Source organism: Armigeres subalbatus, chromosome 1 (assembly GCF_024139115.2).
Source record: "Armigeres subalbatus isolate Guangzhou_Male chromosome 1, GZ_Asu_2, whole genome shotgun sequence".
NCBI lineage: Eukaryota > Metazoa > Arthropoda > Insecta > Diptera > Culicidae > Armigeres > Armigeres subalbatus.
The window spans coordinates 314,496,759-314,513,613 of NC_085139.1; the positions used below are offsets into that span (position 1 = coordinate 314,496,759).

Here is a 16,855-nt window from a genome sequence, read left to right on the forward strand (position 1 = left end):
GTTCCTCCGGAAGTTCCTCAGGGAGCTCCTCCGGAAGTTTCTCTGGGAGTTCCTGCGGAAATTCCTACGGGAGTTTCTGCGGAAGTTGCTCCGGGAGTTCCTTCGGAAGTTCCTCCGGGAGTTCCTCCGGGAGTTCCTCCGGGAGTTCCTCCGGAAGTTCCTCCGGGAGTTCCTCCGGAAGTTCCTCCGGAAGTTCCTCCGGAAGTTCCTCCGGGAGTTCCTCCGGAAGTTCCTCCGGGAATTCCTCCGGAAGTTCCTCCGGGAGTTCCTCCGGAAGTTCCTCCGGGAGTTCCTCCGGAAGTTCCTCCGGGAGTTCCTCCGGAAGTTCCTCCGGGAGTTCCTCCGGAAGTTCCTCCGGGAGTTCCTCCGGAAGTTCCTCCGGGAGTTCCTCCGGAAGTTCCTCCGGGAGTTCCTCCGGAAGTTCCTCCGGGAGTTCCTCCGGAAGTTCCTCCGGAAGTTCCTCCGGAAGTTCCTCCGGGAGTTCCTCCGGAAGTTCCTCCGGGAGTTCCTCCGGAAGTTCCTCCGGGAGTTCCTCCGGGAGTTCCTCCGGAAGTTCCTCCGGGAGTTCCTCCGGAAGTTCCTCCGGGAGTTCCTCCGGAAGTTCCTCCGGAAGTTCCTCCGGGAGTTCCTCCGGAAGTTCCTCCGGAAGTTCCTCCGGGAGTTCCTCCGGAAGTTCCTCCGGGAGTTCCTCCGGAAGTTCCTCCGGGAGTTCCTCCGGAAGTTCCTCCGGGAGTTCCTCCGGGAGTTCCTCCGGGAGTTCCTCCGGAAGTTCCTCCGGGAGTTCCTCCGGAAGTTCCTCCGGGAGTTCCTCCGGAAGTTCCTCCGGGAGTTCCTCCGGAAGTTCCTCCGGGAGTTCCTCCGGAAGTTCCTCCGGGAGTTCCTCCGGAAGTTCCTCCGGGAGTTCCTCCGGGAGTTCCTCCGGAAGTTCCTCCGGGAGTTCCTCCGGAAGTTCCTCCGGGAGTTCCTCCGGAAGTTCCTCTGGGAGTTCTTCCGGGAGTTCCCCCGTGAGTTCCTCCGGAAGTCTTTCGAGAAATCCTCCGGAATCCTCCGGAAATTCTTCCGCAAGTTCCTTCGGATCCTTTAGATGTTCCCCTGGAAGTTCCTCCGCAAGTTTCCTCGGGGATGTTCCTCCAGAAGTTCTTTCGGGAAATCCTCCAAAAGTTCCTCCGGGAATTCCACCTGGAAATTAGGAAGCCTTACATGTAAAAATATCTATCTCGTGAAAAATTAGGTAAAATTAGAGAATCGGGATATTTTAAAGAATCTTCCGTGTAAATTAAAAAGAATGTTCACTGAAAGTTTAGAACGAAATTCCCGGACAAAAAATCGGACAAATTTATGTCGACATCTAGAAAAAAATCCACTAAATATTTGGAAAATTTTACCATCGAAATTCGAAAGAATTTCCCGTGAAAATTCGGAAGAAATTCTCTTGGAAATTTGTAAGACTTTTCAGTAAATTTAAAACGAATTTTCCGTAGAAATTTCATTCACCGATCTCGACTGCGCAAACTACGCGTCGCAGCATGCGTGAAATAATAAAAATGACAGTTGAGCATTGCTGCCGTATTGAGTGATGTGCCCTTGAAAACGCAAGTACTTTGAAGTTTGGATCCCATGAGGATTGTCCTCAAATTTAATTGCCCGAAAGAAAATATGGCCAATAAAATACCTGCTCAGAAGCATGTATACTGGATCACTTAATGAAATATGTTTAAACCACTTTGGGATCCTGAAAATCTTCTGGAATTTTATATTTTCTGAGCAGGAAATCCTATTGAACGCCCTAAATTAGTTTGAAAGCACATGTGTATGTAGATGGATAAATCAAAACACGTTCACAATTGAATGTGTAAAATAAAGGAACATTTCCTTGTTCGTTCTAGTTCCTAATACCAGTTATGCACCATTTCTATGTTTGCTACAGACGAGAAACACGTTTGGCTACTTCTGACCATCTTTTCGATTCAAACACCACAACGTGCTCCACTGAACGCTATCGCGCCTTCCAGCCTAGAGATAAGATTACCCACCTGTCGGCATATGTAAACAGGAGCATGCCTATCACAGCACGAAAAAGCATAAACGCTCTATCTTCACTATCAGCGATGGTTTTCGATAGGGCGCGGTTTTATGACTCCTACCTTGCCTTGATAACATACATAGGTGAGCGAAATTGATTCGAGATTTGTTTTCCGTTCAGTCTGAACTAAAAATAACCTTGGAGACCGTCATCTCCGTTATTAGACGCAGGCGGCAGTTTCGTGTTCGACAAATGGATAAGCAAAGTAATAACCATTGGAAAGAAAATATCTCTCGCTACCATCACACCGTAATTAGTAAAGAAAAGCGTTTTATACAGAACTTCGTTATTATGTGTGTAAAAATAGATTATAGAAGTAATAAAAATAAGAAGATTACCGTGTCGAGATTGAATAACGATGAAACTTTCTTCAGAAAACCGCCACCCTCCTGTTGGCGTTTCTTTTTCCTGGTGGTCATGTCTTCCGCTTCGATGTTCCCCAGCGTGCTTTCGGTTTTCTTCGCCTTCTTTGAGTACCGAGTTGCTTCTATTCACTAAGTTATCAAACACTATTATACACACCTTGGTGCTTATGCTTCAAGCACTATTCACATGCATGACAATTTTCTTCTGCTTTGTTCGTTCATAAATCTGCGGTTACATATTTTCCTTATCTCACTACTGGACAAAATAAACTATTTAGGATACTTCAAAACATTCCGACTTTTTTTTAATATAATTCACTACCCAAAATTTACTACTTGTTTGAACACTAAACGACGGTCACCTATGAGGGAGAGAAGAAGAGATGATAGAAGTGTGTGGCGGGAGGTTTAGATAATCCATTCGTTGCCAAAAGTAAATGTTTTATTCCAATCAATAGTTAATTTGTTGAGGTGGAAAACTGCCAAAATCATCGCATTCAAGATCAATGGAAGAGATCACAACTCTCGTTTGTATGGGATATTGATGCATCTATTAGTTTGGTGTTCAGTGCACTCGACAAGAGTGCAGTTGAGGTGAAGGGAATCACAAGAAAACGCTCAAACCGTTAAGTCTAGTGTTACATTTTGGAAATGGAACGAAAGCTTCAAGCTTTTGCTTGCACTGACCTTCAACAGGTTCTACTCTACTCTGAGCTTTTGCTTGCACTGACCTTAAACAGATTCTACACATACTCTACTCCTCGATTACGCTATGTTCAGTTGGAATGAGAAGGTGTCGTTCTAGTTAGCTTCTTCAGTATTTTAACTATCGATATAATATTCAACGAATTGTTTCATATGTAAAAGCATTGCTGAATCGATGTCATCGTCGTGCCGATCAAAAGTCTCAAACCAGACGTGGATGCGTTACAGCAAATGAAATCAAAACTGAAATCTGAATGATATGTTTATCATTCGATAACATTGTTCAGATCCGGATAGGTTCGGATATGTTGGAGCTGGTATTATCTGACTGAAACGAAACTGGATATGCAATGCTTCAATTAGCATCAGAGTATATAAATCGGAAGTGTGAAAACTGTAGCATTGAGCTCAAATTATTCTATTCGAGAATTCGTTGAATATTCCCATGTTTTTTAACACTTAAAAAAAAGTTTATTCTTTTGCTCGATCTTGATTCTTTAAGGAACCATTAATTTAAGTAAAACGAATGATTGTCAACCTAGGGATTGGGAGTTTTACTCTCAACCCTGTCTAGTAGATTTGGCAATGATAACTAATATTTTGATTAAAGAAAAAACTATCTGTGGAAATCTTTCGAAAGAATATGTGAGTAGCACAAGCGTTTTCCAGAAATAACTCGCTACTATCAATGTCGCGGAACGCGCGACGATGTTCAATGACATTCCGCATTCAACATTCCTCCACCGCATCAGAAACTTCTCATCCACGGACGATACACGCAATCACAGTAGGCGTTGACTCAGTTGATTATGACTCAAGCCAAAAGTTGTGTATGCGTGCGCCCTCCGCGCATGGTCGCCGTTGTTATTGTTTTCCAACGTCAACTAAGCGGGCGCATCCGTCATGCAACAAGTACCGACAATGTTGGGTAATCGTTTAGCAGTTATCATCGATGCTACTTAGAAGCAAATAGACACCTCGGTGTGACACCTAAGTGCACAGCACCCTGCTTTAGGTTATTATTGCACCCTGTGTTTCACCCCGAAGTATAGGTGACTGTTGCTACTAATTTTGCTATTCTTTCGCGTCGTCTTCCATTTCAGTACACATTTTTCCAAGGCCTTGTCGAAGTGCTATTATCATAGCGATTCCTATTGAAGTGAAGTCGCCCTACTAATACAAAGCGAATACACCTGAAGAGTACAAACACGCTGAAGCCCCTTCCGATTAAATCAACGCAGAATGACACATTTGGATGCAATAATTAATATTCATCACGCTTAGCCCTCGCCAAGACTGAAGATTAAGTGCCACTGGATTTGGCAGATGATAAAGGCGACGTGATTTGCCTCATTTCTCGTTTCCAAACCGCAGTATGACTTATATAATTTTTCTGACGTTTTGATTTTCGCCACAAAATCAGTCTAATTAATATCAAATCTTCTCCACTTTGGCACTTTTTCTACGGCACGCACCATCACTGGAATAACCTGTTGATTTCCCTTTCATAACAGTAAAAAATCTTCTTTCACTCCTCCGTTCACCTTGTTCGCATTATTTCGATCACGTAGACGAAGACGGCGACCAAGCGACGTCCTCCACCGCCCTTTTGCACTGCGGCTCCGATCTTATCAACTGAGAACTATGATGGTAACTAATCTACGCACTGACCACTATCGATAAAATCCAGCAAAATTCAAACGCGACCTGACGAACCGATCGCCGAGAAATACTGATGACTGTTCATTATAAACAAAAATAAATAAAAATACCAGACCGATTACACGCCTCACCAGAGTACGGGGCGGATAGTGGCGATAGCTCGCTCACCGATACAAGCAACACAACCCGCGACCGACGACGTCACTACACGGCCGGACTGCAATCATCCAACCTAGCAAAGTCGTCGTCGAACGCAACGCAGCGGGGCCGGAAGGAACTATTTTTCCAGAGGGACACTGTCGGCCGGAAGTATGGGGTAATTTGATGAAATAGTTAAAAGGTTCAAGATCAATAATTTGAGGCAACGAAGAAAAGTTTTCAACATCACAAATTAACCCGCTGAAGAATTTCATGGACGACACAAAACCGACAGCCGGCAGTGTTCCCACGGGTCGGGCACTCAATCCATCTATGCACAGAGTCAATCGTCGTCGAATCACTTCGCCTTTGCACGGCCGCCGGTGTCGATTCCAAAAAGTGCCGTTCCTCTACCCTCTACTACTGGTGAGCCGCACATATCATCGCACCCGTCCGTGTCTGCTGCGCGACGTCGGGGCGGCGATCCGAGCCGCGTCGTTTGTGTAGTAAAATAATGTTGTGGAGTTGTATGCATAAACATCGTCACCCACCACCGCGGCAGTGTGTTTATGTATATGAAGACCCACTATGCCGCGCGCACTAGTGCGAAGCATAGGCGAAATTATTTTTAGGCTAGATGTCGGCAAGATTATGCACCGTTGTCCGGCGCGGTGTGAGTGTGTCCAAACTGTTGCAAGGCGACCATCGGTGCCGGATCATGGATAATTCCGGCCGGGATGCCAGAATGGCATTGATTTGCAGGGTGACCACTTAATATTCTCTTTTTTAAATTCCCGCATTTTTTCCGAATATCCCGATTTTTTTTTAAACATTTCCGAATTACATCTGTACGTTTTGTATCTGTCAATATTTTACATTTTATCTTCCCCAACACCTTCATGTCATTCATAGCTTCATCTCTGGTCCCTATTTTATTCGTCTCAATCCTTTTTCAGTTCTGGAGTCTTCTTATATCTTACCCAGATCTTTTGGGGGTTGTGAATAATAATTGATTCGTCCTGATTATATCACGGCATTGTCCTTATTTATGTCAATCTGTAGTACAAAATGCAGGACTGTTACAAACTGATCAAATTTCTATCCGCGATTTGCAGAATGAAATCCGCGACTGTAAAAAAACCGAGACAAAGCAAAATATGTTCTTTGTACTTGTGAAACTTTAATATTTTTGCTTTTAAGCTATCGGTACATTCGTCAATAGAAGAAAAAAACTAGATCTGTGCGATTTTCTCACGCCGCCGCGGCCTTGAAAAATTAATCACCGTATGAATATTTTTACCACACCGATGGCATTTTTACTGTTAAGTCCAGATTTATCTACCTGCTGTCAGAAATTCATTAACGGATTAACTGGGTCAAGTCCCAAAATATGTATAAACTGAAGATATATATTCAACCAAATGAAGATTTCTTGCGTCATGACTAATAAACTTCGTTGGAAATTTAAAGAGTATAACTTAACTACATTACAGGACCATTTTATGATTAAATTCCGGAACGGTTATTCCGGAAACAGGTTCCCGTCGGGCCTAATGTGGCCACAAACTTATTTTGAAGAAACCCTGGCAATATGGGTATCAAAATTCATGAAATTGTTTCGGAAGCATGATCCGATAAGTAATTGGACCATAGGATGGTTTAACAACGAACCGGTCATCCTGGAACAGGTTCCCGTGGGGCTTAAAGTCGCCACAAACTCATTCTGAAGAAACCCTGGCAATATGGATATCAAAATTCATGAAATTGTTTCGGAGGCATGATCTTTTGGGTTATTAGGCCATAAGATGGTTTGTCAATAGACCGATCTCTCTTAAACAGGTCTCCGTGGGCCCCTCATTAGAAGAAACTCTTGCTATATTCTTTTTCCGTTATTTCTTGTCAAAACGACTTAAAAATTCTTGACAGGTATTCAGAAATAATTTATAATGAACCACAGGCGCTGTAAGTATCATTGGTGTTTGCTGAATAATTTACAAAAATAAAAAGATCGACTAAAATTTTCAAAATTTTCTGTTGTAACAGAATGGGTCAAAAACGTGACCAAAGCGGGATGTGATAAAATCGGGTCGAAAATGAGATAAAATCGGAGGTAGATAAAATCGGAGGTAGATAAAATCGGGGAGTGACAAAATCGGGTCAACACTGTGTCACTTTTCCCTTCTCTCTTCTCTCTACTCATTTCTTTCATTTCACTTTTCACATTTCTCTTTCCACTTTTTACTTTCCACTTCTCACTGCTCACTTCTCATTATTCACTCCTCACTTGTCATTCGACCCAATAACCATTCGGCCTATCGGCCATTCAGCCTGATGACTCAACATCAGTCCCATCTTCTTGGAAAAACATGTTTCCGAAAATATTCCAAGAATTTTGATGCCAGGGTGTCTTCTAAATGAGTTTGTGGCCACTAAAGGGCTTTCGGGAACTTGTTCTAGGATGACCGTTCCGGTTGATATCCATCCTATAGTTTCAACTTTATGGATAACATATTTCCGAAATAATTCCAAGAGTTTTGATACCCGTATTGCCGGGGTTTATTCTAAATAAGTTTTTGGCCCATACGAGCCCTCCGGGAACCTGTTCCAGAATGACCGTTCCGGTTCATATCCATCCTATATTCTCAACTACATGAATAAAATGTTTCAGGAACAATTCCAAGAATTTTGATTCTCATATTGCCAGGGTTTATTCTAAATGAATTTATGGTCACTTGAAATATCCATCATATGGTCTCAACTACATGGAAAACGTGTTTCAGGAACAGTTCCAAGAATTTTGATACCCATATTGCCAGGATTTATTCTAAATGAGTTTTTGGCCCCTACGGCCCCTCCGGAAACCTATTCCAGGATGACCGTTCCGGTTCATATCCATCCTATGGTCTCAACTACATGGAAAATATGTTTCCGGAAGAATTCTAAGAATTTTGATACCCATATTGCCAGGATTTATTCTAAATCATTTTTTGGCCCCTACGGCCCCTCCGGGAACCTATTCCAGGATGACCGTTCCGGTTCATATCCATCCTATGGTCTCAACTACATGGAAAACATGTTTCAGGAACAATTCCAAGAATTTTGATACCCATATTGCCAGGGTTTCTTCAGAATGAATTTGCGGCCACTATAGGGCCCACGGGAACCTATTCCGGGATGTCCGTTCCGAGTCCATATGATCACGTGGTCCCAATACGTTGGAAGTCATAATCCTCGAATTTTCTGCGAAACTGGTAACTCAGGATACAAGAAATCATCATTTGGATTCTATAAGATCAACTTCTCCATTTTTGAGACATGGTCTAGCAAATCCGGAACTCCGGTAACCAGGTAATCCGGATCGGTCCTATGTGACATGGATCGAATAGAGGATGAAATTCTTAATCCATAGCAAACGGAATCGTCTAAATCGGATGAAAACTGACGAAGTTATGGTCATACCAAAACCTGGGTACCCGGGTACCCTGTCGGTACGTTACGGGGTAAAAATATTCAGAAGCCCCTCCCCAAGCCCCCCCTTACTGGATTTTCATTTTCGTACCATCCAAACCTTAATTTTGCCGAGTTTGAAGATGTCACGGAGTTTCAATTTCCTGCGATGTTCAGAACCCTAAAAAAATTTCACTTGAAAACGAAAAAGGTACCCGGGTACCCTGTCGGTTACAAAAGGGTTAATTAAAAATAGGCTATTTCAGCTGAAAAAGTAGCTTATTCAGCCTGAATTGTTTGTTGGGGAACCACTAGATCCCTTGTTGTACAACGTATGCTCGGTCAAACAAAACAATATTTGTTCAAACAAAATGCACCTGACATTTAATTATTCAGAAAATAAGGGAATTGTTCTTCAGGAATTCAAGGAATTGCTCCTAGAACTTCTTCGGCAGTACGTACTAGAATATTTCAGTCAGAACTTCATTTAAAAATTGTTTGGTAACTCGACAATCTTATTTTGAAATTCTCTCTTTTAGGAGTTCCTTCGAAAATTTCTCCCGAAAGCCCATCGGGAAATCCTCACAAAATTCATTCACGAATTTATATAAAAATTTCTTCTGAGTTTCAATTCCTTTGCGAATTTCTTCAATGAAAAAGGTTTTCCCGGACCAGTTCCTTGGAGAATTCTCTAAAGAAACTTCCAGGAGAACATATAGAGATATTTCCGGAAGAGTTCTTGAAGGAATTTTCGCGGATATTTTTAAGGGAATTCTTGGAGAATTTCTCTTTTTCTATTTTTTTATTAAAGAGACTTTCAGCCCAAGGCTGGCTCGTCTTGTAAGAATTTCTTGAAAAGTCTGAAGAAAAAGCGGGCGTATTTTCAGAGAAATTGCAAGAGAATTTCCCGGAAAAATCCTGTAAGGTTTGCTGTGCGAAGCCTTGGAAAAATTCTGGAGAAGTTTTCATGAGAATTGCCTGAAAAATTCGTGAAGGAATTTGTGAAGGAGTTCTTGGACAAAATTTCGGAAAAATTCCTAAATAAAATTTTCGGCGAATTGATTTTTAGAATAATTTATATATGAATGACCCTCCGGGAGAATCCCAGGAGAAGTTTTGGGGTAAGAATTTCTGGAATAATTCCCAGAGGAATCCGCGTAAGATTTTCTAGATCTAGATTTTGCAATTGAATTTCCATAAGAAGTTCTTCAGAAAATCCTGGACAATTTCCCAGTCCCGAGAGGTGGGTTTAGTGAAATTCCATATGAATTTCAAAAGGAGATCGAAGTATGCTTCGTTAGAAAACGGATGCAATGTTTTTGAGTTCTGCCAAATTTCCAAATTTTGAATGTTCTTTACTTTATATTATTTTACAAAATAATTTCCAAAATCAATTATAAGTTGTTTGATCACTGCCTGCACTTGAAGAAAAAAGAAACCGCGTAAAAGAAGACATCGTGCATTGGCTCGGAGCCGCTATGAAATTAGAACGAGCTGGACCTTGGATCAAGAGCACTAAGTTCAGCATTAACGGATGAAAGGCGTGCAGTTGGACGGTCATTTCGATCTATGGCTCCAATTATCCACAATAAATGAGTAGCGATTATGATGGGATCTGTCACGGATTTCACCTTCGAGGATGCACTCTCTCTATTGGGTGTCGGTAAGGAATTCTTAAGAAGTTGCCTCATAAGGTAGGTGGATTGTTCTCCCAGCCACCCTCAGCATGGTCTTGCTTTGTAGCCGCGCATCTTACCGCACGGCTAAGGAGGGCCCTATCTGGCAAAGTTACATATACGTTATTTTTCTGATATTTTAATATTAGCTAGTAGATTTCTTCAAGACTCTTGAAGGAAAAATGGCAATCTATAATATCGAAAAGGGGCGCATGTTTACATCACCTTCCCAATTGTTGCAGTATAGTAATAAGTTCCTAGCTAGTGTATAAGTTGTTGCTGTAGACACATCTGAACATTTATTTTGAATATTTATTTTGAACATTTATTTTGTATTTTGAATAATAATTCTATATTTCCAAAGAAATGCAAATTCTCACAAACGCGAAAAGAGTTTTTTAGATACAGGTTTTCAACCATATACAATTTCATTGACTTTTCAAAGGTCATTAAGACAGTTTGCGTCTTGGGTTTGTGGTGAAAAACATCTTTGACTGAAGATAAACGAAAATCGGCTTTCTTGGGGGCCATCTACACAAAATTTTAGCCAAATTAGCCAAATTTTGCGTGACATAAGTTATGGATTTTTTTTTTTCGTTTCTTCATTTTTATTCCTCACTCACTTTTCGCGAAAATTTGTGGTAAGCAATTTCAATAAATAGAGTTTTGACGGGAGTAATTAAAAAAGAACGATTCCAAGCACGAAAAATATGGAGATTATAAGTAAAAATATGGAATAATTTTATCATCTTATGAGTTTTCCCTTGTTTTTCATCGCTTTTGTTTCTTTCTTTTTCTTTTTCTCGTTCCAGAGAGCGAGTAATGGCGCTGAAACCTAGGCCTATATGTACACTGATGTGCATAAATATTCGTCATGTTTTCATAGTAAACTATCTGAATTTATGCGAATACTTTTGCCCATCTGTGTATAAGCCAGGGCACTAGACTAAAAACTGTGTCCCATCCCAAGACGTCGAGGTCCCAAGGAGTGTACATTAATCTTCTTAGCAAAGTCACTCCCAACGATTTGTCAATCATCTTTCCCCCTAAATGTGAAACGGTTGGTACGGCTGTCCCCGTTTCTTCCTTTCGTAGATTCAAAACTCTTCGTTGATCATGTTATTTATGACTAAATAATCTGATTGCCGGGGAGTTATGGATTATCTCCCAAATTCAAGCCTGCACGGTGGGCCTGGCCGTTTTAATACTTGTGTCATATTTAAGATATGCTGCAAATATTAATGCAGACAAGAAAATGCTCGGAAATACAACCGACATTTCCAGGATGCTTTTCAATACTGGCTGTGCATGTGCTAAGACAAGACAAGACAAGACAAGATTCCATATGAATTTCAAAAGGAAGTGAAAAAAAATATCCCTCGTGGTAAATTCTGTTTGCGAAGTAATTTAGTGTTCTTAGAGGAGCTTTTGGGGGAGCTCCAGAGAGAATTTCAAGAGAGTAATTATTTATTTAAGAAGTTACAGGACTTCTCGGGAAACTTCCAAAGAAATTGCGAAAGAAAATTTGAGGAAGTTACCTGGAGGAACTTGCTGAGGAATTCCTGGAGGAACCTCTGAATCAATTCCTGGAGGAACCTGCGAAGGAATTCTTGGAAGAACCTGCGAAGGAATTCCCGGAGGAACTTCCGGAAAAATTTCCGGGTGAATTCCTGGAGGAACTTCAGGATGAATTCCTGGAGGAATTTCCGGAGGAATTCCTTGGGGAGCGACCGGAGGAATTCCTGGGGGAGCTTTTGGAAGAATTCGGGGAGGAACTTTCGGAGGAATTCCAGTAGGAACTACATTCTTTTCCCTGTATATGAGTTCTCTAAGATCATGATCTCTTACACAATAAAGTGCTCAAAGACACACTACCAATTTTTTTTCCGATCGAAAACCTGCTCAGAACAATCACTCAGGGGTGGAGGGTGCATTCTCTTCAATTTAAAAAAAAATGTGCTGATTTGAGTTTATTTATAGAAAAGATGATGAATCAGTTTAAAATGGAGCAGACTGGGAAAGATTCAATACAGGAGTCTTATGGAGAGACCGTTTTCAGATTGTATGACGCGAAATGTGTGGAACGCATTTGTCTAACTGCAGAGTTCTTCTTCTTCCGTTACACTGGGGATATAGATACTTTTGAGCAGTGTGTAGCGGTGTAAATCTGGTCATATTATCAGGAGCACTTCAGTGCAGCTAATAATATGACGTCCCCTAACCCCTAATCCTACGGTATCAAGCGACCCGTGCCAAGGGGATGCATGGTCTGAGGGGTGAAATAAATAGCAAGCCGCTAACGGAGCCTGTGGGATACCTGGTATTGCGTTCCCTTACCAAGTTATTGCGGAACTCTGGCGTGGCGGACCTATTTTCTCGCGCGACTCGTGGGACCAAAATGTCGACCAAACCAAAAAAAAAACAAATTTGAGTGGAGAGGGAGAAGCGTCTGACGAAAGGGTGGATCCCTTCGCCAGACGAAGTGGCCTTAACAGGTCGCCCCACCGATCGCCAGGGGCAGGCGATACAGAAGAGCGTGGCAGGTCGGAGGAGCCGCCCATTGAGATCAAGATGGACGGAGCTACCCTGACCAGGGTCATCACGGAAGTGATGACCAGTCACAAGGAGAGTGGAGGCCAGAAAATGGAGATGATTACAGACGTAACGGACGTAATCATGTCCTTTCTGGACAACGGCGGGAAGTACAGCAAGGACCTTAAGAAGTCCGTGCTGACCCTCTGCAACATGGTTGTAGAGGCAAAGCAGGAGTGGAAGTCCTTGCTGCAGGCAAGTAAGGAGGCGGAACGAAAGATCCGCCAACTTACCGAGGAGAAAGAGTTGGCAGTGAGCCAAGCGGTGGAGGCCAGGAAGGAAGCCGAGTCGAAGATTCGAGTCCTCACGGAAGAAAAACAGCTGGCGTAAAGTCAGGCTGCAGAACTCCGCAGACGCATGGCTGCTACTGGAGCAACTCCAAAGCTTAGTAAGGTCAGTATGGCAACTGACCTGAAGGAAGCTAGCGCCAAGCCGGTATTACACGAGAAGAAGGCTACTAAGGTTCGTCGGGAAAAGGTTGAGCAGATTGACGGCCCTTAGGAACGACGGAAGCCAGTTTCTTCTTCTACGAGGACTACCGAAGTTCGCCGGGAGGAAGGCCTGCCCTGGAGGGAAGTTGTGAATCCCAAATACGCGAAGAAGGAGCGAACAGAGGAGGCGAAGGCGCCATTGGCCAAGAAAGGGAGTACCCGTAGGGGAAAGGGCACACCTTCCAATGGTCATGGCATGAAGGACAGAGACGAAGCAATTATCGTCAAGGCTGATGGTAAGAGCTATGCTGATGTTCTGAAAGCTTTGCGGGGCGATAAAAAGCTCACTGGCCTTGGGAATGATGTCAACTGCATCCGAAGAACGCAGAAGGGCGAGATGATCCTCGTCCTGAAGTGGGTTGCTGCGAGGAAGAGTTCCGCGTATAAAAAGTTGGCAGAAGGGGTGCTGGATCATGCGGTTCAGGTGAGATCCCTATGCCCAGTAGAGGTAATCCAATGCCGAGGCCTGGTCGAAATTACCGAAACCGGTGAGCTGGTAGCTGCACTGAGAGATCAGTGTGGCGTTGAAATCCAGGATATTGCGATTCGGATGCGGAAAGGTTATGCTGGAACGCAGGTTGCCTCATTCCAGGTACCCGTGGCTGATGCCAAGAAGGTACTGGATAAGGCCAAGCTGAAGGTGGGTTGGTCGGTATGCTCGGTGAGCGTAAATCAACAACCTCAGGCCTGCTTCAAGTGCTTCGATTACGGACATAAGTCATATGGCTGCAAAGGTCCTGATCGGAGTCGGCTTTGCCGGAGGTGTGGAGCTTAAATCTCCCGGCTGGTGTGAAAATAGAAGGCTTTGCGGATGATGTAATGCTAGAGGTCACAAGCGACACTCTCGACGAAGTTGAATTGAAAGCTTCGTACGTGATTAGCAGAGTCGAAGAATGGCTCAACTCAAGGAGGTTGGCGTCAGCAGATCACAAGACTGAGGTTGTTGTGGTGCATAACCACCATGGATTGCAGCAAGCGAGGATAAACGTAGGGACCTGCACAGTAAACTCCGTGAGGTCATTAAGGCCGATGACATACTGTGTGCGTGCGCGAACGCGTCCAAGACAAAAGAAATCCTCTTGCTGATATTCTTCTTTACAAGTGCTTGACGCGTTCCGCATCGCTCGACACGTCAGTATGTCATCGCCCTAAACCATCTGGGCGTGAATGAATTTCTGGAGGGACTTCCTGAGGTATTTCTGGAGGAATTTGTAAAGTAGCTTCTAGAGGAATTTTGGATAAAATTCCAGATAAATTTTCGGAGGAATTCTTGAAGGGACTCCCGGAGGAATTTCTCGAGAGACTTCCGGAACTCCGGTACTTCCGAAGGAATTTGCGGAAGAACTTTCAGAGGAATTGTAGTTTCGGAGAAATTCCACTTTCGAAGGAATTCTTGAAGGGACTACAAGAAGAATTTGTGCAGGGGTGGAATTTCTGCAAGGATTTCCGGAGAAATCTCTTGGGGGACTTCCATAGGAATTTATGGAGGAACTTTCAAAGGAATTCCTGGAAGAACTTTCAGAGAAATTTTTAAGAGAAATTTCGCAAGAACTCTTGGGAATGCCTGAAATATTGCTTCAATGCATTCCTGGAAGAATTCGCAATGGAATGCATACAAGATTCCAATGAAGAATACCTGAAAGAATTATAAGAATTCTTTGAAGAATTTCTGTATGATTTTTTTGAAGAACTACTTAAATAAATAATTAATGGGGGAATTTTCGAATTGAAGGCCCATAATATTTGTGTTTAAACAAATTCTCCTGGGATTATTGAAAAAGACCTCAGGGAATATAAATATAATGCAAATGTTAACAAATATTATAGGGAATAAAAATTTCTGTAAAACGGATTTCGATGCGCATTCTTTATTAAATGCACAAACAGTTTTGTTTTTCTCCGGATTGTATTTTCTATCGGCTTGTTTATTCCACCCATATGGTTTTGACAGCTGAAGTGCAGTTGTATTGGTGAACCTGGTGCGAAACTGTGAAACAACACAGTGCGAACCCGACAGCTTCGGGGTTGGAACTAATGCGAACCTAGTTTCAACCTGAGCGAATAAGAAAACACTTTGACAGCAGTTAGGTTGGAACTGGTTCTAACCTAGTTTGGAACTTTTTAAAAACGAATTCGACATCAGTTACCATGATCGTTTTGCTTGCGTACCAACCCAGTGCACACTGAACTGTATTCAGAGTTCAAAACTAAGAACACCAAGGCACGCTCTTGGCTCATGTTCTGTTCAGGATGCATCTCTGCTTGGAGGAATTTCTGGAAGAATTCAAGGAGGAATTCCAGGAGAAACTCGCGGAGGAATTCTTGGATGAATTCCCGGAAAAGTTCTTGGAAGAATTTCTATAAGAATTACGTGAGGAATTCATACATGAATACACTGAAGAATTCCTGAAACAATAACCTGAGGAATTCCTAGAGGATTTCCCAGAGGAGTCCTTGGAATTATTCCCGAAGGTGTTCTTGAAGGGGTTTCTGGAGAAATTCATGAAGCTATTTCCGGAAGAACTCTAGGAGAAATTTCGGAACTCGCGGTGGAATTTTTGAAGGAATTTCCAGAAGAGTTCTTGGAGGAATTCCTAGAAGAATTCCCGAAGTAATTCTTGGAGGATTTCCCGGAGGAATTTTTGGAGGAATTCCTGGAGTTAGTTAGAGGAATTCTCGGGAGAGTTTTTGGAGGAATCCCTGGAGGAATTCTTGGAGGAAATTCCGGAGAAATTCTTGGAAGTATCCCCGGAAGAGTTCTTGGAGGAATTCCGGGAGAAATTCCTAGAATTCCCTGAGGAATTCTTGGAGGATTTCCAGGAGGAATTCTTGGAGGAATTCTCTGGGAAATTCTTGGAGGAATTCACGGAGAAATTTTTGGAAGAGTTCTTGGAGGAATTCTTGAAGGATTGCCGGAGGAGTTTCTGGAGGATGTCTCAGAGTAATATTTGGAAAAAAAAATCCCGGAGAAATTATTGGAGAAATTTTCGAAGGAATTCCCGAAAGAATTTAATTCCTGAAGATTCTTGGACCAATTCCCAGAGGAAGTCTTCGAGAAATTCCCGGAATAAATCTTAGAGGAATTCTCTGAGGATTTTTTCGAGAAATTCCCTGAGGAATTCTCGGTGGAATTCTTGGAGATATTTTCGGAAGAGTTCTTGGAAGAATTCCTGGAGGATTTCCCGGAGGAACTTCTGGAAGATGTCCCGGAGTAATTTCTTGGAGGGATTTCCGAAGGAATTAGTGGAAGACTTCCCGGAGAAACTTTTGGAGAAATTCCTGGAGGAATTTAGTGGTGAACTCTCAATAATTAAAAAAAAAATGTCTTTAATAAAGTAAGAAAACAAAGAACATTCGTTCATTGATTTCTTAATGAATTTCAGGAGGAATTCCTACAGGGTTAAACGGGAGAGTTACATGGATTTCAAGAATTTCTGGTGGAATTTGTAGAGAAGTTGTTGAAGCAGTTTCCGTTATAATTCCTGTAAAGAATTGCTAGCGAAAATTTTCTTCTAAATAAATGAAATGCTAGCGAAAATTGCGGAGAAATTCTTAGAGGAATTTCAGAATAAATTTTTAAGAGAATTTTGTAGAAACTCCGAAAATCATTTAATTTCTGGAAGAATTCCTAGGGGATTCTTTAAGCAAGTTCAGGAAGAATTATTGAATGAATTTCCTGGGGAATTCTTGAAGAAA

General features: G+C 42.4%; 1 protein-coding gene across 8 annotated transcripts in view; it reads right to left on the reverse strand.

The window, feature by feature from the left end:
* LOC134207939 (disks large 1 tumor suppressor protein) overlaps positions 1-16,855 on the reverse strand; it is a 202,909-nt gene that overhangs the window by 32,725 nt on the left and 153,329 nt on the right. Inside the window, exon 2 of one of the 8 annotated variants that reach the window (XM_062684022.1) lies at positions 2,422-2,704. The exons of the other annotated variants lie outside the window; for them this stretch is intronic. Coding sequence (XP_062540006.1) covers positions 2,422-2,502 — 81 coding nt within the window. The 5' untranslated portion in view covers positions 2,503-2,704. The remainder of the gene's footprint in view (positions 1-2,421; positions 2,705-16,855) is intronic. 8 annotated transcript variants of the gene reach the window in all.